General features: G+C 50.4%; 9 protein-coding genes across 9 annotated transcripts; 5 read left to right on the top strand and 4 right to left on the bottom strand.

Annotated features, from left to right (window-relative positions):
• Positions 1–142: 142 nt before the first annotated feature.
• K460DRAFT_378280 (putative zinc metalloprotease) lies at positions 143–1,699 on the bottom strand (the record flags this gene model as incomplete). Its single annotated transcript, XM_040935056.1, has 3 exons — positions 143–863; positions 910–1,098; positions 1,149–1,699. The coding sequence occupies 3 exons, from the start codon at positions 1,697–1,699 to the stop codon at positions 143–145; spliced, it is 1,461 nt and encodes a 486-aa protein (XP_040785605.1).
• A 433-nt stretch (positions 1,700–2,132) lies between these two features.
• On the bottom strand, positions 2,133–3,355 carry K460DRAFT_407414 (mitochondrial carrier; the record flags this gene model as incomplete). The annotated part of the gene is made up of 3 exons (XM_040937071.1): positions 2,133–2,800; positions 2,846–3,059; positions 3,116–3,355. 3 exons carry the CDS (start codon positions 3,353–3,355, stop codon positions 2,133–2,135), a joined length of 1,122 nt encoding a protein of 373 aa, XP_040785604.1.
• A 197-nt stretch (positions 3,356–3,552) lies between these two features.
• On the top strand, positions 3,553–4,163 carry K460DRAFT_138604 (uncharacterized protein). Its single transcript, XM_040926724.1, has 2 exons — positions 3,553–3,624; positions 3,743–4,163. The coding sequence occupies exon 2, from the start codon at positions 3,795–3,797 to the stop codon at positions 4,092–4,094; it is 300 nt and encodes a 99-aa protein (XP_040785603.1). The 5' UTR covers positions 3,553–3,624; positions 3,743–3,794; the 3' UTR covers positions 4,095–4,163.
• A 1,404-nt stretch (positions 4,164–5,567) lies between these two features.
• On the top strand, positions 5,568–5,780 carry K460DRAFT_258993 (uncharacterized protein; the record flags this gene model as incomplete). The annotated part of the gene is made up of 1 exon (XM_040927445.1): positions 5,568–5,780. A coding segment is annotated over one exon (213 nt), but the record flags the coding sequence as incomplete, so codon positions are not given.
• Positions 5,781–7,564: 1,784 nt separating this feature from the next.
• K460DRAFT_367969 (uncharacterized protein) lies at positions 7,565–8,434 on the top strand. The gene has a single exon (XM_040933686.1). It carries the CDS (start codon positions 7,666–7,668, stop codon positions 8,149–8,151), a length of 486 nt encoding a protein of 161 aa, XP_040785601.1. The 5' UTR covers positions 7,565–7,665; the 3' UTR covers positions 8,152–8,434.
• A 288-nt stretch (positions 8,435–8,722) lies between these two features.
• K460DRAFT_314923 (TPR repeat protein-like protein) lies at positions 8,723–9,951 on the top strand. Its single transcript, XM_040930298.1, has 2 exons — positions 8,723–9,218; positions 9,312–9,951. Exons 1-2 carry the CDS (start codon positions 8,765–8,767, stop codon positions 9,800–9,802), a joined length of 945 nt encoding a protein of 314 aa, XP_040785600.1. The 5' UTR covers positions 8,723–8,764; the 3' UTR covers positions 9,803–9,951.
• A 508-nt stretch (positions 9,952–10,459) lies between these two features.
• K460DRAFT_396448 (glycoside hydrolase family 53 protein) lies at positions 10,460–11,663 on the top strand (the record flags this gene model as incomplete). Its single annotated transcript, XM_040936102.1, has 2 exons — positions 10,460–10,651; positions 10,723–11,663. The coding sequence occupies 2 exons, from the start codon at positions 10,460–10,462 to the stop codon at positions 11,596–11,598; spliced, it is 1,068 nt and encodes a 355-aa protein (XP_040785599.1). The 3' UTR covers positions 11,599–11,663.
• Positions 11,664–11,986: 323 nt separating this feature from the next.
• On the bottom strand, positions 11,987–13,049 carry K460DRAFT_407410 (40S ribosomal protein-like protein S3; the record flags this gene model as incomplete). Its single annotated transcript, XM_040937070.1, has 4 exons — positions 11,987–12,319; positions 12,371–12,789; positions 12,933–12,958; positions 13,027–13,049. The coding sequence occupies 4 exons, from the start codon at positions 13,047–13,049 to the stop codon at positions 11,987–11,989; spliced, it is 801 nt and encodes a 266-aa protein (XP_040785598.1).
• A 413-nt stretch (positions 13,050–13,462) lies between these two features.
• Positions 13,463–20,839, bottom strand: K460DRAFT_378275 (MFS general substrate transporter; the record flags this gene model as incomplete). The annotated part of the gene is made up of 7 exons (XM_040935055.1): positions 13,463–13,727; positions 13,779–14,677; positions 14,732–14,846; positions 15,551–15,589; positions 19,203–20,016; positions 20,066–20,281; positions 20,377–20,839. 7 exons carry the CDS (start codon positions 20,837–20,839, stop codon positions 13,463–13,465), a joined length of 2,811 nt encoding a protein of 936 aa, XP_040785597.1.
• Positions 20,840–22,373: the final 1,534 nt, after the last annotated feature.

Genomic DNA, 22,373 nt, shown 5'->3' with positions numbered 1-22,373 from the left:
AGCGTTGAACGATTTCTCCAGGATTCCCTTCTCTTTCTAGACTTGGGCCGGGAAACGGAGCTTCACGCATTGGTCTGGTATCTCAGGGGAGTATAGCTCTGGAGTATACACATCTCCATTGTATATAAATCCTTGTCGACTCTTAACAGTTCCTCGAACAACCAAAAGGGAAGGGTAACACAGCTGGACTTCTGTACCCTCCCTTTCCTATACTTCTTACACCAAAGATGACATTATCCTTGTGTATCGTGGCGGAAGTGAGATTGTACCAATTCACATTACCGACCTCAATAACGCTCGTCCAATGCGGTTCAATCGTCTCACGGTACACGATCTCGTATCCCTCCACAGGCAATCCAAGTGGCGCATCCCACTTGAACTGACTGAAATTATCCGACGTCGTAACATTAACACCCACATTCCGTGGCTCTCCCGGTGCATTAGCCAGACTCCACATAGTCGACGCGACCACCTTAGCTGCGCGCGTGTTGTATTCAAAGTCCAGGAACTCAACTAGATCGCCGTACTGCTTGCCGTTCTTAACACGTACATCCTGGTGCTGCTGTGTGTAGTCTTCGTTTGGCTGCACGAAGCGTACACCGTTGAAGCCAGATTCGAGGAATGGTCGATGGTCGCCACCGCGACTGTATCGATCTAGTCTGTAGATAAGGCGGACAGTCATCTCAGTGAAGGTATTAGACGCTACTTCGTAAATGTGGCGACCGAGGTTGCGTGATGGGCTGTCGTTATCGCCTCCGATGCTAAGACGGCTCGTCGTGATAGTGGAGTTTTCCGTGAGCGGAGCGCCCTGGCAGAAGAGTCGGATATTGTATGGGTCGCGTGTGCCATCTTCTGCCTTGGAGCTAGGGGAAATCAGAGAATATACTGCAAAAGAGCTGGCGCACTTACTTCCCGACCATGTCCAGATTGACCATAGCGGCGACATTGACAGAGTTATTCTTGTAGGTTTGTGCGAGGTTCCTCGCTCCAAGAAGACCTTGCTCTTCACCCGCGAACGCAGTGAACGCAATCGAAGCTTTAGGTTTGTAGGTTGCGAAGATGCGTGCGAGTTCAAGGGAAACTGCAACTCCCGAAGCACTGTCATACTTAGTCATTGGTATTCATGCAAGACATTTTCTAAAACTTACTCATCAACTGCACCCGGTGCATCGCCCTTGAAATCGATAGGATTGCTGTTTCTCGAATCATAATGACCTCCCGTGACATACAGCCTCTCTGGATCTTCACTTCCCCGCAGAGTCGCAACAACAGTTGTGATATTTACCGGGAAGATGATCCGCTCGTTATCGCCTGGGTACTTGATGAAGCTGTTCCATGCTACACTCATAGTCCCGTTGCTTGCATCTGCGGCTTCTTGAAACTTGGCTGTGATCCATGTCCTAGCCGCGCCAATTCCTCGGTGGGGATCTGTCTGACTTGATAGTGTATGTCGTGTACCGAATGAGGCCAGCTTGCGGACGGTAGCTTCGATATTCGCTTGCGATACTTGCGCTAGGATGCTTTGTAGCTCTGAATCGGGGAGTTGGGCTTTCAGAGCTTTTCCAATGGTTGCAAGAGGCCATTGATCGGTGTTTGGAAATACACTGGGGCGATTTGGGGATGTGTTGGGAATGGGTGTTGAAATTGCCAGAGGTAGATAGGCGGCTACTGACAACGCAATGAAGGAGTTCGACCACATGCTGAGCACTCGAGTCGGTCAAGGCAACCAGTGAATTGAAAACAAAAATTAGTTTGATTGGTGCGGCTCTTGCATTTTATAGCTGCGAAGTCGATCCATCAATCACTTTCCACCGTCGTCGGAGCATGTAGCCGTTATCAGATCCGTTCTACGGTTCTTTAGGAATTATCTTCCTAAATAATAGCGAATGCTGCATTAACGATTCGGTGATTGCAAATCTGTATCTGATGAGGAAGCTCGGAATTGGGACCAAGGCGCCAGACAACGTCGCCATCCCAACACTGAGAAGATCTCCACTCTTCGACGCTTGGCAATGACACCATGCGGGGTTCTCCAGCATTACCGAGCGGCAGTGATTCTCCGATGATGCACATTTTTGATACCGATATCGCCACTTGAGCATGATTCCTTGCTCTACAATAATTTCTAGCGTCTATCGAACGCTTGAATTGTCAAGGGCACGCTTGCTGTCACCAGTCTTATCCTCCCAAATCTTCAAAAATAACTTCCAAAGAATGGAAAAGAGGATTCCCTGCAGACCATTTGCGATTATCCTGGTCTTCAATCCTCGTCCGAAGAGGGCCAATCTGCCATCTTGGCGAATGACTCGTTTGGCAGCTTCGGTGTAGGAAATCCTAGTGTCGTTGACTTGTCGGTAAGTCTTGACAACTCTGAGAGAGTTGGAGATGGTATCTGAAACGACAGACGCGCAGAACCCAATGAACGCGGCTCGAAGCAACCACGGCACAATTTGTTGTCTCGGTGGCTCGGTCATAATGTCGGAAAGAAAGTTATATGTTGCAAACCAAGGATAATGTCCGACAAAGGTTGCGGCTGCTGTAGCAAATGCTCCCCACCACAGACTTCCAATACCATCTGTTCGAATGCGCTGTCGAAGCAAGGCCGTCCCGCGAGATCCTTGGGCCTGAAGTGTGGTTTTGAGAGTATCGATGGGGGTAAGGAGCATTCTGAACGCGGCGGCACAGAGCGAAGCAAAGATGGTTTTGATAGGTGACGGTAATCCTTTGAGATAGGCGTTACTTTGCAGTAAGGCCAGAATACCGGCATTGGCTGCGGTGTCTCCGAACCGTGCAATTGGGCCTATGACATTAGTACAACAGGTATCGTGGTGAGCGGCAGACCAACCTTGGAAAAGTGCAGCTTTCATGCCCTGGTAGTATCTTCCAACGCCGCCATCTTGGTAGAGCGTTTTCGTTGCGACTGACAATGATGATCCATGGCGATACTGGTAGTTCATGATGGTACGTATCGGCATTAATAGTAGAACTTGAAGAATCATGGCTGCTGCACCGCTCAATCCGCCTCCGAGGGCGCGCTTTAGTGCTTTTTTGAGGTCAAACTGTTGTTCAAAGGCCCAGTTAACGTGGAAAGGTCTCGTGACTGGAGTTCACTCACGTCGACATCATCTGCATCAATCCATCCTTTTATGAATACGGCGAGGATGAGTGTCGCAAGTACAATCCAGAATCCTCTCCAAGCGTACCGCCAGTATCTTGAGGGCGTGTCCTGTGCTTTTGAGGATAAATCACTATTTCCCGAAAGCGAACGCGCGTCATCTCGTGAATGTCTGTGAGCGAGTAAAGGAGCCCGCTCATCTGGTGTCAAAACGGTCTCTTCGTCACGATGGGTTGCCATCGCATATGAGATGGGTTTGCTGATTGTCGAAAGTGAAGTTGCGAGTTCGCCGTATCTATAAAGCGAGTTGTGCTGACCAATCGTAGGCCGATGACGTGACTGACTGCCGGATCGGTAGGTTGCCGGGAGTGGGGACTGATCTTCCAAAACGTTGGGATCAACAACACATGGATTTCTTCACTATTACCTTATCTCGGTGATTTTTATAGATTTTATCAGGTGGCTACGCAGCGTTGCTCGTATTTAAAGCTAATATACCATAGCGCTGTGTAAGTAGGTTCGTTAGTTACCGCAGTTGTAGCTGGTCCCTAGATTCATCGATTCTGGATGTTGAATTGTAACCGACGTACTCAGATGATGCAGTAGCAGGCTAACTTCGAGATACAGCCTGAATCTGAAGAGGCAGTGCAAGTCTGACCCATCAGATGCCCAATCTGATATGGTCCACGCAAACCAAGACCTTAGTAATGCCGAACAAAGTCCACCTCATCGCCGTTATGGCAACGCACAATTGCCGTTGACTGCGGATATTCCAACTACAGTATCACCATCGAAAGTAGCATCATCTCCAACTCCACCTTCAAAGACGACATCTCATCCTAGGATCCGAGTCATATACAGCACCAGCAGCCCGCGCAAATATCTCTTCAAATGCAGCTCCCCAAGATGCGGCGAGACGTTCAATCGTTCTTACGATTGTGATAGACATTACAACGGCGTGCATTCTCTCGAGAAGTAAAGAGTGCGCAGAGTCGTGGCATGTGGCCGAGCGACTAAGATGGTACAGCATTCTGGATGTGTAAAAGCAGAAAGTAAGGCTGAGCTGACCGCTTTTAAAAATGAATGCTTGTGGTTCGCTTGATGAGAGTCGGTCGGACTACGGGCTGCAAAGACAGTTGAAAAGGCGAGGCCCCGAAGTCTGCACCAGTGACCTAGATGCGGCCCGAGGATTAGCCTTTGAATAGCGGGGATCGAAGGGACTGTCCGCCCGCTCGTCAGGGGCACAACATGCTTCACCGTGGGACACCAACCTGCCTTGTGCCATTCCCTCCGACCAATTGCGGATAGGCACTAGAAAACGCGTGGGCGTTTCGTGACAGGGGGCCCGCATGCTATTACAGCCTGATCCTTGAAGATGACTGCAGGTCGTATGCACAATATGCAGCAAAAGCGGCCATCTGCCTAACGGTCGTGACCGAAGATCAACCTTGAAGGGCAAGGTATTTTGCAACTACCTCATCACGCCCATACGGAGAGCCGCAGTTAAATATATATAGTCCATATTCAACTACATTGAATAAGATGCATTCGCACTCGCTCCCAGAACGCAGCTTTCACAGCAAGCTTTTATTTTTATATCGAGCTTTGTTTGACCTCTTTGAAAACTCTTCACTGTTGATTGGCTAATTCGTTGGGGATGCAATGGATTTGTATCAGCCATACCGCAAGAACCACACTCCCACGCTAGAGAACCTAGACCTACCGGAATTAAACTCTGATTGGGTTGATGGCATGCAATTATGTTGGTTTCCCTCTTTTAATCTTATTCAATTTTGTCCAGATCCTGATTTTAGGCCAGTCGTGAGCAGTGATACTACTCCCCTACTAGAGCAAGATGATGCGCACCCATCTCACCAGCGGGCCAGCAATGCTGAGACATGTTCGCAACCCCCATCTAGTCCTCTCTCCAACTACTTGATTCCTCTAACATCCTAGCCAGCGTATCCTCTTGACAGTATATCAGAACCAAGCATCGACCCTGCCTACTCCTTCGGTTCCGATTATGTCACGCAGTATGACACCAATCTCTGGCCTGCAGAAAACAGTCATGTATATTCGCAGTCCCTAGGCTATATGCGCGATGTCCAAGAAGCCTGTAGTGACAGAGACTTGTGTGAAGTCAGGGAGACGTCGCACCGCCCCTTCAATATATCGCAAGATAAACTTAACTCTGTCGAAGAGAGAATCAGGTATACTAATATAGCTAAAAGGCTATTATCATCTGGCTTACGATTGATACAGATCAGCTTCGATGACTTTTTACACCGCCGGACAAACAAATGCTAGCACAGACAAATCGATCGGGGACCAAGCTGCTAAGAATTCGTCGGAAGTACTTGGCCCAAGGCCTGGGGAGTTGAGCTTCGAGAACCCTCCATCTGAAGAAGTCTCTGGTGATTCATCGGGTTCGATCCGTACCACTTCTGCCACGATTGGTACGGTCCTCGTGAACGGTAAATTCGAGTGCAACCAGAGGCAATGCAGCTCAAAGACTTTCGGTCGCCCAGCAGAGTTAAGGAGACATTATGCTACCATCCATGCAGTCCAGAAACCAGAATTTTGGTGCCATATTGTGTCGTGCGAGCGATCAAAGCCTTTCTCAAGGAAAGACAAGCTAACGGATCACGTCCGGAAAGCTCATGACGGCGTGTGAAATAGGAGGAAGTTGATTTTCCAAAGTTTATCACTTGGTTGGTGGAACTTTGTGGGTTCCCATGTGGGCCTTGGAAGTAGTAAAGAGGTACTGGGTGGAAATTCTCTTACTGGGTATGAGATCACACCAACTCGTTGACTAGGAGATGGCTGGCTGTAGGTGATAAAAGTAGACACGAACCATAGGCAGTAACGCATTTCATGAATACTATGATGTAGTTCCAATATTCCTATGAAACGGGTTAGTATGCGAAGGGACGAGCAGGCTGTGGCAGCGTGGTCTCCAGGAGCAGGCGCATCTGGGCTGCACGCCATTTGCTCGGCATTGTGAATCGTCAGGCCAAGTTGCTCTGCCTCATCCACCTCGCCTATGTATCTGACTAGATACGCCCTGCGTCTTCTACCCATGATCGAGGACATGACCTCCAAGTAATTCAACAGACATTCGAGCTCCAGTTGTTGATCCACTTCGCTGCGAGCAAAATGTACATGCTTCCTTGTCAAGGAAAAGCGCTCAAGCATAAAATCTCGCACCCACATGGCTCGTGCGCAGTGACAAACTTTGACGTATCCTGGGGGTTAGCTGCTTTTGAGGTTGTATTGTTTATGTTTTTTGTGGTGCGACCGTGATACGGTATGCTGGTTCGGAAGATACCAAGGAATCTTTTAGCGATCGGGCTGAATTTCGTTTAGAGATGGTGGAACACGTAAAAGCAAGGCACCATAGCAACAAGGCAACAGGGTGAGCGCTGGCTGATCGATATGCTATGGCACCTCCACAGTGTGCCTCTGTTTACTCGGAGGCGCGCTGCGCCACATTCAAAACTATGCACGAACGGCAACGTTTGACAGGAGCAATGGTAAACCCCCCTCCTGGAGGACGAGGGCCTGGACCGCCGCAATATCAAAAACAGGGTAGCAGAGGATTATCATCCGGTAGGCTGCATCGTGGCGTCGGAAGGGAAGCGTGCAGGATCGCCGTGTAACCATGTCGAGTACCCGAGACGGGCTCACGACGACAGGTCGCGTTTTCAAGTCTGTAACGGCATTAGTACAACGCCACGGCACCCAGTCATACCAGTAATATATGATTCGCAGCGCATTTCGTTCCGGCACGCTAGCTTCCTAAACGGCAGACCTGCATTCCAAGGTTTTCAACTCCGAGTAGCCCCAGGGTGGTTTTGGAGCGAAACGCAGTGTCAATCTTGAGAACAAGGCACAGCGCCACGCAGCATGCAGCATGCATTTTTCCTGTACCGTCGATTCGTAGCACAAATGCATATAGGACGTCCTTCGTATGCTGCCCGCTGTTTGTACCCGGCGGCAAAGCTTTTATTATGATACAGCACTTCTGCAAAGGGTTCTTCTCTAAATTCCACCTCGGAGTTTACCCAAGATCTATAACTTCTTCTTCTCTTCTCTTGCAGTCGCTGATTAGTTATGGAGGATAACGATCCTAGTGGTGCTGCGTTTCGAATCCATGACAGCCATGCAACACAAGGTCAGGAGCAGGCGAGCTCGCCATGGTTGGAACAAGGTAAGTTCCTACGAGATCTGAGTCCATGCATATCGCGATTGTTCCATGTCGACTACGTTGCTTAGCAAGCATTCTAGGTCAGCAGCGCACTGCTGAAAGGCTGTATACTCCTAGCTCTTTAGAGTTCTCGGCGAGCCGGTGAGTCACATCTGCAGCAGGGTACCGACAGCTGGATTCATTGTTCGTGCTAGGCCATATCCACTTGCGCCAGAAGGACCTTACTTGGGACTGATGTGTCCCCCGGCTCAGTTCCAATCTCCGCCTCCATTTCCATGGGGAGAGGTGTGGCCAACGGAGTAGGTAAATCCGAGTGAGAATGTTGGTAGTGATTCCTAACGCCATGAATAGATTTGGCCAATCGGCCCAGATCCCAACTCCACTGGCACTTGGTTTCCAACACGAGAGGCACGGTGCCTCATCGACATGCGTTTCGAGCCGTACTTTACACCAAACGTATGCTGCGAACAACGATCCTCGCCCATCTGTTCCCATTGAATCGTCAAGGCCTTATTCTATCACAAGTCTACAACAACCATCATATACGATGATTGGGAGCGTTTATGTTGAAGCCCAAACGGGGAAATATCAATTCAGGTGTCATCTTGAAGGATGCAACGGGAAACCATGTTCTCGTCTACAGGAATTGAAACGGCACTATGAGTCAAAACATGAAGACTCCGCCATGTGGTGTCCGTTCCAGGATTGCGAGCGTAGTGAAAACACCGGTACAGATCCATTCTCCGCGGGAAGAAAAGACAACCTGAAGGAACACGTCAAGCGCATGCATAGCACGAGATACGCGCGATGGCTGCAAGGCTTGCAGTGAGGTTGACACTCGTCTTTTTCGCTGTTCCTCTGTCGATGTACAATGGAGTGCTACATATAGAGTATTAGGTAATTTTTTTTCTAGATTCACGTCCGATATAGATATTTGAAGCGTATGTGACTGCGAATAACTTTATTGCTCGCCCAGTTTGATCTTTTTGGTGGAGTGATGTTCTGGTGTCAGGTTGACGACTGCGAGCGTAAGGAAACTTATGGAGATCATCTGTTCCCTATAAAAAGCCAAGCTGAAAGACTGGCATAAGCACAAGACCTAGGGTCCCGGGATTGCGAACGGCCTGGGGTTTCAGATACTATTTCGATGGTGATATAAGTTAACGAAAATAACGAAAGATAGTTCCTCAGAGGTACACTTGTACTCGAAAAGGGCTAGCTTCCTTATAGTACCTTTTCGCACAAGCGCCGAGCTCTTAGGTAAAATCCAGATGCCGAAAGTCGTGGAGTCGAGGTGTAATCGATTTTGACAGCCGATCATAGAGCCTCCAAATGGCGTTACTAAGCGCTGAAGCTATGACCATCCCCCTCGGCAACTCCAAGTTCACTCTCCACCTCATCAGCAATTGACCTCGAAACGCTTTGCCGATATCAAACCTATTATGGCGTCCTCAAGAATAGTCGCCCGCTCATCACGAGCTCTCCTCACCCTTCAGCGCACCCAATGCCGCGCCTTCAGCATTTCCACAGCCCGCAGTAATGAATTCGAAGCCCTCAACAAGCGCACCAACGACACCTCGGAAAAGTACCGCAAGTTCCAAATCGAAAAGCCACTGAACCCGCATCTCACAAATACGACCTCCACCATCGCGAATGAGATGCCGTCAGTCGGCAAGGATTCAGCGCCACCGGAGTTGATCAAGCATGCAGACGGAAAATTCACACCCAAAGACTCAGTACCTAAGAACACAGAGAAGATGACGGGCGGCGCGCAGAAGGGCAAAGGTGGTGCGAACAAGGAGTTGGGTGTGGGCGAGATGGAGGGCGCCAAGTTCAAGGTTGAGCCACTGAGGAGAACGGGAGAGGACCCGAACACGATGCGTGCGAGGTTATTATGTCCGTTCCTACACTTGCACTGCACTTCCATATCCCCATTCACTGCAGTCACGTTGTTTAGTCTGTAAGACAGCATTGCTGACGCAAAGATAGATCAAAGCCGCAAGAGGGGAACCCTAGAAAGTGATCTCCTCCTCAGCACCTTCGCCGACGCTAAGCTCGCCACCATGTCCCCCCAGCTCATGCAACAGTACGACCTGTTCCTCGACGAAAACGATTGGGACATCTACTACTGGGCGACGCAAGAGCCCTCGCCAACATCTCTCGAAACAGCCGAGGGCTCTGGGTCGGAACTCGCTACCCCTAACGCCCAGGGCAAGAACGCGAAGGCGGAGACGAAGGTGCAAGAGAAGGATGAGTGGAAGCGGGAGCCTGCTAGCGGGGAGTGGGCGCAGACTGTGGGTACGTTCAAGCCGGCGTATCGACCTGTGCCGAGTAGATGGAAGGGAAGTGAGATTTTGAGTTTGATAAGGAGGCATATTCAAGAGAGGAAAGCCGGAGGCGTTGTAGAGGGGGAGGGAGGGGTGAAAAAAGAGGGCAAGGGGCTGGGTATGATGCCTCCCATCAAGAACTTTGATCAGTAGAGTTTCGACATATCGGTCGATATCTGTAAGTTATGTAGTATGCTATGTATAAAAGCTGATCAATCGTTCTTGAATGGGCTCTCTCTTGTGAAGGGCAACTTCCATCATGCGCCACTCCAATATGATGCCTCCATCTCAGTTCCGCGACTCAGGTAGCATTGTAAGGGAGTCATTTCGAATATCGCGTCCACCTTCATTATCTACAGCCACTTAACAACGCAGCCATACCGCAACTAGAAGTCACTCCGTCGCGCGTTTTGTACCCACAAATGCAAGTTCTAGGCAAAATAAAAAGGCCCGGTAATATGTCATTACACCACCTGATCTACCCCACAATTTCCGGCTCGCTTGAACCCCAACCCTACTATATTCCGAAACGACGCTGTATAGCGCGGAGCCACGGACGGCAGCGCCATTGGAGGAAAATACTACCCTTTTGCAAATTCATAGCCTAGATTTCGACACTTTTCTCCTGAAAGATGAAAGGGATGGTCTGCTATTCTGAGCAATATTTCCGCAGGGAGAATGGTAGCTTCGCTGCTACTACTATATAAGAGCATCCTGGAACTGTAATACTTGTAGCTATCCTCTGGGATTGTTAAACTGCGAAATTCATATCTATTCACGGTTTGGTTTGAAGAGTGGTGTTCTGCCAACATGCGTCTTACATCTCTATTTCTCTTCGCCACATCGGCCCTTGCTGCTCTGCCTTACAAAGGCGTAGACTGGTCATCCCTACTCATCGAGGAAAAAGCGGGCAAAACATACAAGAACAGCAATGGCCAAACTCAGCCGCTCGAAACGATCCTCAAGGCCTCTGGTGTGAACATGGTTCGCCAACGTATATGGGTAAGGAAATCAATATCTACACTGCTACAGAAAGAGATAGCCATGAACTAACGATGGCACAATAACTCTAGGTCAACCCCTCCAATGGCGATTACAACCTTGACTACAACATCCGACTAGCCAAGCGCGCAAAAGCCGCCGGCCTGCCCATCTACCTGGATTTCCACTACAGCGACAACTGGGCCGATCCAGGCAAGCAAGTCGTGCCCGCAGCGTGGAAATCGCTTGCGCGCGACGCCCTCATCAAGCAAGTCTACGACTACACAAAGCAAGTCCTCGACCGCTTCCAGCGCGAAGGCCTCCCGCTATCCATCGTCAGCATCGGCAACGAAATCACACCAGGCCTACTCTTTCCTATCGGCCAGCTGAGCAACAAACCCGATGGCCCCAAAAACGTTGCCGCGTTGCTGAAATCTGCGTCTCGCGCTGTCAAGGAGTCGACTCTGTCCCCTAAACCGAAGATTATGATTCACCTTGATAACGGCTGGAAATGGGAGACGCAGCAGTGGTGGTACGACTTGGTCCTTGGCTCCGGCGGTGGCCTGTCGACCAGCGATTTCGATATCCAGGGCCTGTCATACTATCCGTTCTATAACAGTGCGGCGACACTCGCTGCGCTGAGTGATAGCATGAAGCGCTTGGCAAAGAAGTATGGGAAAGAGGTACAGATTGTCGAGACGAACTGGCCCAGCTACTGCCCGAATCCGGCGCATGCGTTTCCAGCTGATACGAAGAATGTTCCGATCAGTGCGGATGGCCAGGCTCAGTGGATGAAGGAGCTCGCGAAGCGTGTTGCAGCCGTGGAGGGAGGCAAGGGCACCGGTCTGTTCTACTGGGAGCCTGCATGGATTGACAATGCTGGGCTTGGAAGTAGCTGTGGATGGAATCTTATGGTTGGAAATGATGGCAAGGTTATGAGTAGTCTGTCTGTGTTCAATAGTATATGAGTTGAGCTGCTGCGACATGTAGTAGAAGAAATACTATACCCAGTTCCTAAAACGTTATACAAGACGTCTCAGTATATCTCAGCTGCTGATCATATGCAGAGAAGTCGTAATGCATACCTACAACTGTCAATATCTTATGACCGATGAAAGGAAACGACACGGTGCTCGGTGACTGTAGAGACTGTCATTTGGTTGTTTGGTCAAAGCCATCTTTTGATGTTTGGGTTGTCTGAAAGAGTACATAGCACTAAGACTCCATAACCTCCCGTATCAAAAGCAGTCCAGCCCGTTCCGAATGTGCAAAGGAAGTTGTGTCAGGGTTCGTGATGGCATAACTTTCCGCTATTGCCTTTTCGTAACCTTATGCGCCCCGCAGCCTAGTAAGAATCTACTGCTCCTCAGAGTAACCCTCGCCGCTTGCCGGCTGGGCCTCGCCCTCACCCTGCTCCGCCTGCCTAGCCTGTTCCGCTGCCTGTTGGGCGGCGATGGCCTTAGCACCATAGTCTTGCGACATGGGCTGGACGACGGGCTGCTCCTCCTTCGGCTCAATGATGGTGACGGAGTCGGGGAGAGTCTGGGAGGGACCGGCCTTGCCCTCGGGATCTGAGCCGCGCATAATCTTAACCTTGATACCGAGCACACCCTGGCGGAGCAGGACGTGGCGGGTAGCCTCATCGATGAAGTCCTTGGCGGGTTGACCAGAGTGGATCATGAAACCATCCTACATGAGATTAGTTTATCGATTTCAAAGCGATTGCCAGTGTGTGCCTACAGTGAACTTCATGCTCTTGGCACGGGCGGCCCTGAGCTTTCCGGAAACGACGACCTCGCAACCCTTGGCACCAGACTCCATGATGAACCTCAGCACACCGTAGCAAGCCCTTCGGACGGCCAAGCCATTGAGAAGCTTGTATCGGAGGGACTCGCACTGGGCGACAGCGGAGAGACCACGGTTCTGGACCTTGGCGGCGTAGAGCGAGACGGAGTTCTCGGGGAACTTGAAGCGCTTCTGGATGAGCGAGGTGAGCTCACGGATGCGGCGACCCTGCTCTCCGAGAACCTCTTGTGTGTGGGTGGCGCGGATGATGATGTCGGTGACGGTGGGAGTAACGCGGACCTCGACGCCGGAGTAACCCTCCTCAGCCAGCTCGCGCTGGAAGAACTCGTTCAGCTCGGCATAGAAAACACCGTCTGTGGGGAGAATGTTAGCGATGGTCCTGTGCGGCAAAATTCCCAGCATCTTGGCCAATCTGCACGAAGCAGACATCTTTCGAGCGAGCACACGATCTTCTTTCCTCCTCCTCCGCTCTAATTGTGGGAATGGGAAACCGTACCAGCAACGAACTTTCTGCGCTTAGAACTGTGAACCGTCAGTATGCATTCCGATATTGCGCGCTTCGCCGTGTGGGAGGCGGCAGGTGCACTCACATAGCAGACTGAGTGGTGGCCATTTTGTCGGAGTGTCGTTGGGCGTGTCTGAACCTCCGGGCGTGGTGTTCAGAAGTCGGGAACCGTGTTGTCGAAGTCGTGAAGGTAGTGGTTCAATGTGATTTAGGCGTTGTGGCCAAGAATTCCGCTGATGTGCGCTCTCGATCTAGCCGCTTCGGGATCACCAAGCGAGGCAGGTGCGACACGTGCTAGCGGCCAGAACACCATGAACACACCCAGTTGGAGCGCAGACCACCGACAACGACTCGTAGAGAGTTGGAAAAGTGACATAAACTGGTCTCAAGCTTATTGCATTGAAGAGACGCTATAAATGGAGGCGCTTAAAATGCTCGCATACGATACCAAACGCCATATCTGTAAAAGCTGTTATACATCCTTCAGCGTCCTATGTACACCAACGCCTTCATTCTCCTAACTAGTGATGCTCAATCGGGTCCTCAGGCAGCAGCGGCTCGTGATTCCTCTCCACACACGACTTCAGCGGCGGCCTAATCAGATCATTGAACACGAACGTCCCATATACTAGCAGCGCGAAACCCGCAACTTGCAGCCACTTGAACGTCTCCCAACCAAGGCCGAGCGACACGATCCAGATGAAAAGTGTGCGGCACGTGTCGATGGTCGAGCGCGAGGTTGCAGAGACGGTACGGGTTACGGAAAGACCGAAGAAGTTGAAGCCACTGCGACAAGTTAGTGACGTGCCGAGAAGAGAGATGAATGTGAGGACATACCCGATGCTGATCATGATCAGTAGGGAGGAGACAGCGATGGCGCGGGAATGTGTCATTTGATACAATCCCTCCCGCGCATTGAAGTACCCAGTCCCGATAGCAAAGTGCAAAATGATCATGCCAAGGAGCGTGAAAAGGAAGCCAAAGAGACCCTCCCAACCCACAACCTTGATCGGCTCCATAGCGTACTTCTCCATGATCCTCTCCTCGACTACAAACTGTGTCGCAGTGAAGATCTGGGCGCCAGCAATGAGCAGCACTCCGATGATCGTCATAGCAGCCTGTGAGGCAGCCTTCTTCTCTGCCCCGACTGAGCCGACAGTCGTATCGTGAAGGGACTGATGACCCGGGGTCGCTTTGTCATCTCTAGTGATTGCGCCCGCGAGTCCAACCACCGCGACACCAAAGACGACGACAAAGAGCGCAAACCACTTGTACAGTCCGAGATGGCGCTTGAGGAACCAGACGCTAAACAGGCCCACGAAAAGCACAAGCGCTCCCCGAGTCATCTGGTAGATACTGGCCGCGACAAACAGCAGCCCAACATTCATAAGGGTTGTTCCGGCAATATCGCAGCACGCCGGCAGTGCCAGTAACAATATGCTCCTTCCCTCCAGGGGTATCCTGCCCTCGTCATCAGGGTGCGCAGGTTTTAGCGGGTTTGCTATGTCGGCTGTCGAGCTATCGTCTGATGCTGGAGTAGCAATGCCCGCGTTGTCCGGGATAGCTTCGTAGCCTGCCCTGCGGCTCGCATATCGTTGGTACAGACTGAACAGGCCGATGACGAGCCAGCAACCCATCTCGCCAATGAACATTTGTAGAGTCTGGAGGACGGGCTGCTCGAAATGGTCGCGGTACTTGGGCGAGGGAGCATCGCAGTTGTTCACGCATTGCATGTCCTAGTCACTGCGGTCAGCGAGCAACTCTTGGGCTACTGATAGGAAGTGGCATACTTGATACTTGGTCAACAGAGTATTGCAAACACCTGTCAAAAGCATCATAGCCACCAGAAACGGAACTGCGGCTTTGACCGCCATGACAAGGGTGAGTCGAGCTCCGTCGGAGCTCCTGTAGGCTTATCGAGGGTGTCGATGGATAGAGTGGATAGAGGACAAAGGATGGAGCTGCGTCCCTGGGGAATGGAAGAGTTGGAGCGGTTATAGTGAAGATTGGTAGGAGCTTCGATGGGTGCTAAGCTGCTTGTAGCTGCGACCCGTGACGGTGACTCGAGTGAGGCGCGTGAGGCTGGGTGACGCAGCCGCTTCGGCGATAAGATAGGCAGTCGCGCTAACTTCGGGTTCACGAGCCTCCTCTTTGACCACGCTGTCCATGTCTCGCTATTGACCACCGATATCGTATGAAAGCCAGAAGCTGAAATGTGCCGCTGGAGCAGGGGCAAAGATGCTAACTCTTTTGCTCGTTCTTAAGCGCATTGCCTGGTTGACGAACGCCGGGTACATACCATCTTAGACTAATCCGGATGACAGGCACACATGATCACATCTGTCCAGGTCTCATGAAGCCTAAACAGCGTACAACAATCAAGTGAAATCTACACTCACACAAAGCTTTCTCCGGATTTGATCTTGATTCAGGCCGGGGTCATGTGAGCAATAAGTAAGCAGCTTGAGTTGTAGCTGAGCAACTCTGAGCTCGCTATAAGCTAAGGTTGTGGTGGCGACCAACTCTCGGCTTTAATCGGCCTCAGCTGACCTTATCATGCAGCACAGTGATTTCCATGAACACTCTACACCAGCACTTAAAACTCGCACCAGAGGAAACCAACGGTGCATTTCAAGCTTGGGCTGTGGCTATAACGAACCAAGAGTGCGAGAAAAGGTCAGCAGTCTTTAAAACTCAGCGCTCAGGCATGCACGGTTAGTCCACCTAAGCATCCCGCCATGGGAGTGAAAGGGTGCTGGACTTGCAGAGGTAAACACATCCAAGAAGGAACATCTGCCGTGTAAACGCTAATGGGCGGATTACTGCTTAGAGCGCAAAGTGCGATGTGACTCGCTGTGGCCGATATGCGGCAACTGCACCAAGGCGCGGCGCGTCTGTAAAGGCTATGGCATGCAGCTGTCCTGGCCTCGAGATGGGGACAAAAAAAGAGCAATGATCGCTCGAGACATGCATTTTGCAGTTAATAACCATCTACCTAAAGCCAAAAAATTCTTGAATCTGTCTGCCTGGGACATATTACTATCGGAGGAGCTAGAGAATGAACCAATTGCTGGTACTATTACCTCGGACATACATTGTCAAGCTGCTCGACACTAACTACAATGGCGTGTAGTTAGATACCTTCGGACCATGGAACTTCCTCAGCCAACCTACTTATCCCCCAATGCCATAACTAGAGAGCAGTCGCATTTACTGGGCTTCTGTAAGTAGCGTCAACCTTCCAGGTCTGGACACAGCACCCTACTGACCACGATATCTTAGTTAACGAATCAAGATCTTTGATACTAGGGCCAACAGATGAAGCGCCTTTGGCACAATTCATCCTCAGAGTTGCCTTTTCAGACCCATCCGATGCAACTAACCCAGTTTTACAAGGCGTGTTCGCTCTCGCATCACAACAGCTTCATGGTAGCCTGCAGAGCTTTCGCTACAAGCGTCTTGTCGTAACATCAATTAAAGATTCAATCAACCAGCTCGACGAGAAAACCCTGCTTCACAACCTGATGGGCATAATGCTTCTTTATCATTATGAGGTAGTCACAATCCAGATCACTTAGACTAGCCATGGTTGACTAACACATGGCAGCTCTCACTCGAAACAAACGACAAGGGGAGTTGGGTTAGATATCTTTGCGCAGTGAAAAAGATTATCAACAAGTCACCAGTAATGCAGAAGTTGATTCGGCAAGAATATTCCGTCTTCCTGGATTGGATTTATTACCACGAGGCACTTGCAGAGTTTACAGTCCGCCATTGGAATAAGCCTTATGAAGGTTGCGGCTATGCTCCGACAGCAAGAGCTCCCAGAGCCATCGAGGGAAGCAGTTCAAAGGTAGATAGAAGGAAGCCTTTGCACATTTCTCAGCATTATCTAATACCATGACAGGCAGAAGACAGCATCGGATGTCCAACTGACGTGCTCGAACTCGTTGTAGATGCGTGTAGACAAGCTATAGTTTCACCACCATCCGCGGTAGATGATCCAAATATCTTAATCCAGCACACCAAGGTATTGGAGCAAAGAATTTCTAGTGTAGTAGGAGACTATGGCCCCATTCATCGCGAACAATCGGCGACATCGATAGACCGACATGCCATGATTTCGGATCTCCATCGAATCGCCAGCCTGATATACGTTAACCGGGCGGTTAACTGCGTGTCAGGGACAGATTTCCGCCACAAACGACTTGTAAGAGAGGGACTATTGCTTTTGACTGAAATGCGAACATGCCAGAACGCATGGCCGTTGTTCATTATTGCCTGCGAAGCAGTTGACGACGATCAGCGCCTTGCTATCCTGGACGTATTTGAACAAAGTCGGCAAGAGCCAAGAAGAAGATCGAGTCACATTCATATCATTCAACACATGGCTGAAGCAGTGTGGAATCAGATTGATCTCAACGAGGGGAACAACCAAGTCGATTTCTTGACTATCTTTGATGCGGTTATTGGTGGAGTTCCATTCGTACCACCGTTTGCTTAAGTTACAACGTATCCGTCCCCCAACGTTTTCCATTCCACTACCTTGACACTCTGTTCGAAGAGGGGTCCCGCTGAGTTGCTAGATCAGAACCAATCATTATTTCCGAACCTTCCTACGGATTTCCCGCTGTCCTCTGCTGTCAAGCCGCGAATCGTCTTAAGCTGACTGGCGACTGCTTCGGCCACTGGTGTCGGTCCAGTCACGGTCGGGTCGATCTTGTGGAAAGCATTGAGCATGTACTTGCGCACCTCGGGCTCTCCGGTAACTTGTTCAGCTGTTTATCCAGAGTCAGTTTCGTCTGTTGCGACCAATAAATCTGTAGCGTTTGTGCATTGGACTTACCAGCATCTGTGGCTACCCATCCTGGACTCATAGACAAAGTCTTGATGCCCTCTGGCGCTAACTCGGCGCCGAATTTGGTCATGATAATGTTCATGCCAGCCTTGCCGGCGGAATATCCCACTACGCTAGGAATCCCGGTGATGCGAGTAAACTCAAGGTCTCCGCTCGGACTGGAGATGAAGATGATCTTCTTCTCGTGGCCCTTACGGACAAGCTCGAGAAACGAGTTGATGACGAACATGGGGCTGAGTATGTTGTTCTTCATCTGTGTGCATGGTCAATATTTATCTTGCTGTAATCGCTTGAGTTGCTAGTCGCGGATGAAACCTTACGTTTTCGTTAATCTCTTTCTCTAACGCTTCCTCCTTTCCAATGAAAGCGGTTGGCGGTAGCACATTGGTGTCGGGCCCTGCCGACCCAGCATTGAGAATCAACACATCAAGCAAACCGCCTGTGACTTTGGAGACTTCAGCGGCAGCTTCGCCAAGTTTCTTAATGTCGTAGAGATCGGTCACAACAATGTGTACATTCTTGCGCTTTCCAGCGAGCCCCTGAAGCGGACCAGCAGTGCTGAGACTGCGAATAAGAGCGAACACTTGATTGTTCGGATCGGCAGAAAGATTGTCGATGTAGCCGAAGCCAATGCCTCGTGTCGCGCCGGTGACAGCCCAGGATACCATTTTCGGTTTTGTAGATATTGGGGGGTGAGTAATTGACTGATGTATGAGGTTGGCAAGAGAGATAGGATGATGTAGAATGGTTTGTTCAGATCGTTCGGTTGTTGTGATGATGTAGTGACAAGAGGAGGTCGTCGCATCATCTTATACCATTCGCGAGGTGCCATGGTGGACATGAGAAGTATGCGGTCGAAAACACATCATAATCACTGGAAGGTATTTCCGAGAGACCTGTATTCTAATCTCTGGCAAGAAATTCCAGGATAATATTAATAATCCAGGTTCGGAGAGTTCATTGGATATAGTCCGGGTTATGTAAAGCGCAGCAACTTTCTCCGAATCTTAGTCTTGGCAAAGATCTGCCGACCGAACCTGGATTCCTAAAGTAAGTCTGGCCAAATTCGATGTAATAATGTGACATAGGCAACCTGTTATGCTTGCGATTGTCTGACTTGGTGAGATCTTGATCAGATCAGACCTCATTATCACCTGGACACTAAGTCCGGAAGTGGTAAGAGCTAAGCCTAGTCGGGTGTTTAACAAGACTAGATTTGGCTTGGAAATAGCGTTGATATCAAGATCACACCGCATGCCGCTATGTTTCATAAACGACAGTACCATCTTTGGGGTATCGAAATGCTAAGTATGTGCAAGAAACGACTTCTCTCTCCCAATACAAGAATTCTCATCGAACTCCAAGGCTCACAATTCCCAGAAACTGCTCCCTACAAGAACCACCTGAACTCCCCGTTCCTCGGCCCATCTCTCAATTTCTCCGTAGATACGTCCTGAGCAGTAAGATTCACACCTTGCTTGGTATTCCTCCTCTTGTTATCAATCACCATATACGTCCCCAAAAGCAATGCGCAGACAGACCCCGTCGCACCAAACGCTGCCGTAGTTGCCAGCGCCGGGATATATTTCGGGGCATCCTGCGGTCTGAAGATGTTCGAGCTAACGACACCCATCAGGTTCGCCAAGGGTACACCAACAGACGTTAGTGTTACGCGCTTGTTCTCGTCCGCGACGTTATTGTTGTACCATGTTGAGAGCAGGACCGAGGGCGCGGAAGTGCCCCAAGTCATCATGAAGCAGGCGAAGTAGGCGACGCGGAGGGAGTGCTCAACGTCGATTGTTGCGAAGATGATGAAGCCGATAAACGTGAGCAGAAAGCCGAGTGCGATGAAGGGGAAGCGGAGCCGGGTGTAATCGGATGTAAAAGCAAGGATCAGCAATACACAGGCCCCGATGATGTTTGGCGCGACCGTGTAGAGATTGGTTTTGATCCTGTCGTATCCGAGACGCTGCACAATTTGGGGAAGGAAGAGCGAGACGGATTGCAGCGGGACGCCGAGGCATACCTCGATGACGAGGAAGCCGTACGTGGAGGGCTCTTTGAAGATACCCAGTGCCTTTTTCAGGTTGAATTTTTCGCCGACAACTGAGGAAGAGTCGATCTGAATACGCGTATAGGCGAGCTGTTTTTCGGCTTCGTTGAGGAATCCAGCCTCATATGCATTCTTTGGGAGGTACCAGTATGCGAAAAAAGAGACTTGAATTGATTAGAATCCGGTCGCATCCGTGGACTTGAGGGGACTTACAGCAGACGGTCAGAGATCCTTCAATGATGAAAAGGTAGCGCCACGAGTCGAGCTTCGATTCTATTTGGAACACACCAAAGGCTAGAAGTCCACTGAAAGCATTGGCGATATTGGATGCAGCGTAGAAGATGGCAAGCCTTCGTGCCAGCTCGCCCCTTCGATAAAATGTAGTCAAATAATAAATGACTAGAGGGAAGAAGGCAGATTCAGCCATACCTGAGAACGTCAGCCCCGCGTCCATGGTCAGAAATACCCGGTATATGAGACGAGCATCTCCAATCCTTCTAGAATTGTAGACTGAGAATACCAACCTAAAAACCACCGTAAAGCCATAAGGCTGCCCCAGTTCTTCACACTGGCAGCCAGCAGCGTCGCACTCCCAAAACAAAACATCATAATCGGCAGTACACGATGCGGACCATACTTCTTTCCCAGCATACCAATCGGCGGCGCAAATATAACATACGGAACGTAGAAGATACTCAACATAGTGTTATATTGGTTGCCCACAAACCCCAAATCTTTATCCATATGATCAGTTTTGGCGTTGCCTATATTGCCTTTATCTAATGCATTCGAAAAATACATAATCGCAAGCATAGGCAGGATGCGCAGGTCAAATTTCCATGTCAGTGCCTTTTCGTGCTCGTAGTTGGGCAGGTGTTGGGTTGTGCCTTCGCGAGGGACCGGGGCGCCGGCGTGTTTCGACGACGAGAGGGACGATGTGATCTCCAGGTCGTTCTTTGCGAGCTCAGGGTCTTTGGCGGTAGGCATGATGGCGATGGATGTGTGCCAGATAGTTTGCCTGTATTTGGAGGCTGACTACGAGGATCTGATACCACTCGATAGTCGATAATCGAAACCAAGGACAACGTGCTCTACACGCTTGTGGCGATGAAGATGCGACTCGATCTTGGCCGTTATTCAGATCTTTTGTACAGTTGCATCGCTCCTCGGGATGGAACAATCAGCACCACCGATGTCGCCGTGGAGTTACATAGACTGGCAGGCTGCAGATAACCAGCCTATCTGCGCTGGGTCGCCATGCCAAAAACCGTTGGATCGTTGAAAGGAGTCCAGGGTAGCATCTTTCCCCGCCGTTCACTGTTACTTTACTTGGCATTGGCGGCCTTGATACATACAGCTCGCGCTTTTGACCAATGCGCATGACCACTGCGGACGTCGGGCGATTCCTTCGTGGTGCCACTGGTCTCACGCGTGGAAGGATCGACATATGACCCCTGGGGAATTCGACCGAGATGATAAGAGAAGCGCCGTTACGATGCGTAGTCGGGGGAACTCGTTTGAAAGGCTTGACATAATCACATCGCCGGATCAAAATTTGATGCTGTACTCAAGACCGATCTCATTGTCGCGATGCGTACAATCAAGCAATTGATAGAGTCTGGGCTGGCGGTCGGTACCGGTACGGGGACAATTAAGCCAGGATCCACATCGTTTCCCCGCATTGCTTACGCTCAAAGCCTAGACTGCGATAACATAACTCGAGATTCAACAAATGTCCAGCAGCACTCGCATTGAATGAAGCCAGCGCATGGGAAAGTTTTTGAAAATGTGTGATTCTCACTCTGTTCACGACCGCTCGAAGGCGTGGCGTGGCTATGCAGCCCTCATGCAGAACATGAGCTGGAGAGCCTGTCGTCGATAAGTCGACGGTATTATAGTATAGCACCTACACATAAGGTGAGATAACGTCGCCGCAGGCAATCATAGGTGGACGTCTACCGGCATGGCGACCGTAGCGTAGGGTCGGTCCGGCCTATACCAGGACTCGAACCGACTGCCTAATCGCAAATGCTGCATGACGTATGCCGGTAGCTACCAAATGCTCGACATATCTCAGCCGTAGTTACTAGTGCACCGTGTCGTATCAGGTAAACACGCCGTGCCGAGTACTCGAACGGCACTCCCGTTGTTCGCAAAAAGCAAATCTGGATCAGCCCAACCGTACAGGCTCTGCACCCTTTGTTGACGCGCATGAAGAAGGATCCGATCTTCCACCTTGCCCCGCCGCTAAATTCAACGCTTTTCCCTTCACCGTGAAGAGACCGACACTGAAGATACGGTATGCTCCTACCAACTTTCCAGACCAAGCGTTGACGATGAATTCGGAGATGCCGTCTTGGCTCGCGGGTACGGTATGGGGGTTATCTGGCGTTTATCAGCAGGCGATACGGTATTGGACGGCCAATTCCAGGGCCTCGACAGATAGATTATGCGCCTTTGGGCTGACGAGAACCTTCCAAATGCGGCCGCGAAAGAAGGCATGTTCCTTGTTGATATTCAC

The sequence above is a fragment of the Cucurbitaria berberidis genome (genome assembly GCF_010015615.1).
Source record: "Cucurbitaria berberidis CBS 394.84 unplaced genomic scaffold K460scaffold_4, whole genome shotgun sequence".
Classification (NCBI taxonomy): domain Eukaryota; kingdom Fungi; phylum Ascomycota; class Dothideomycetes; order Pleosporales; family Cucurbitariaceae; genus Cucurbitaria; species Cucurbitaria berberidis.
Note: the sequence above shows the minus strand (reverse complement) of the source record. Positions and strands in the feature narration are given on the sequence as shown.

What these genes read in the sequence shown, in the direction of transcription:
- K460DRAFT_138604 (XM_040926724.1), top strand. Translation starts at nt 3,795, where the DNA reads ATGGTCCACGCAAACCAAGACCTTAGTAATGCCGAACAAAGTCCACCT.
- K460DRAFT_367969 (XM_040933686.1), top strand. Translation starts at nt 7,666, where the DNA reads ATGAATAGATTTGGCCAATCGGCCCAGATCCCAACTCCACTGGCACTT.
- K460DRAFT_314923 (XM_040930298.1), top strand. Translation starts at nt 8,765, where the DNA reads ATGGCGTCCTCAAGAATAGTCGCCCGCTCATCACGAGCTCTCCTCACC. An exon ending in GATGCGTGCGAGGTTATTAT is followed by an intron (nt 9,219 to 9,311) that starts GTCCGTTCCTAC and finishes ACGCAAAGATAG; the next exon opens with ATCAAAGCCGCAAGAGGGGA.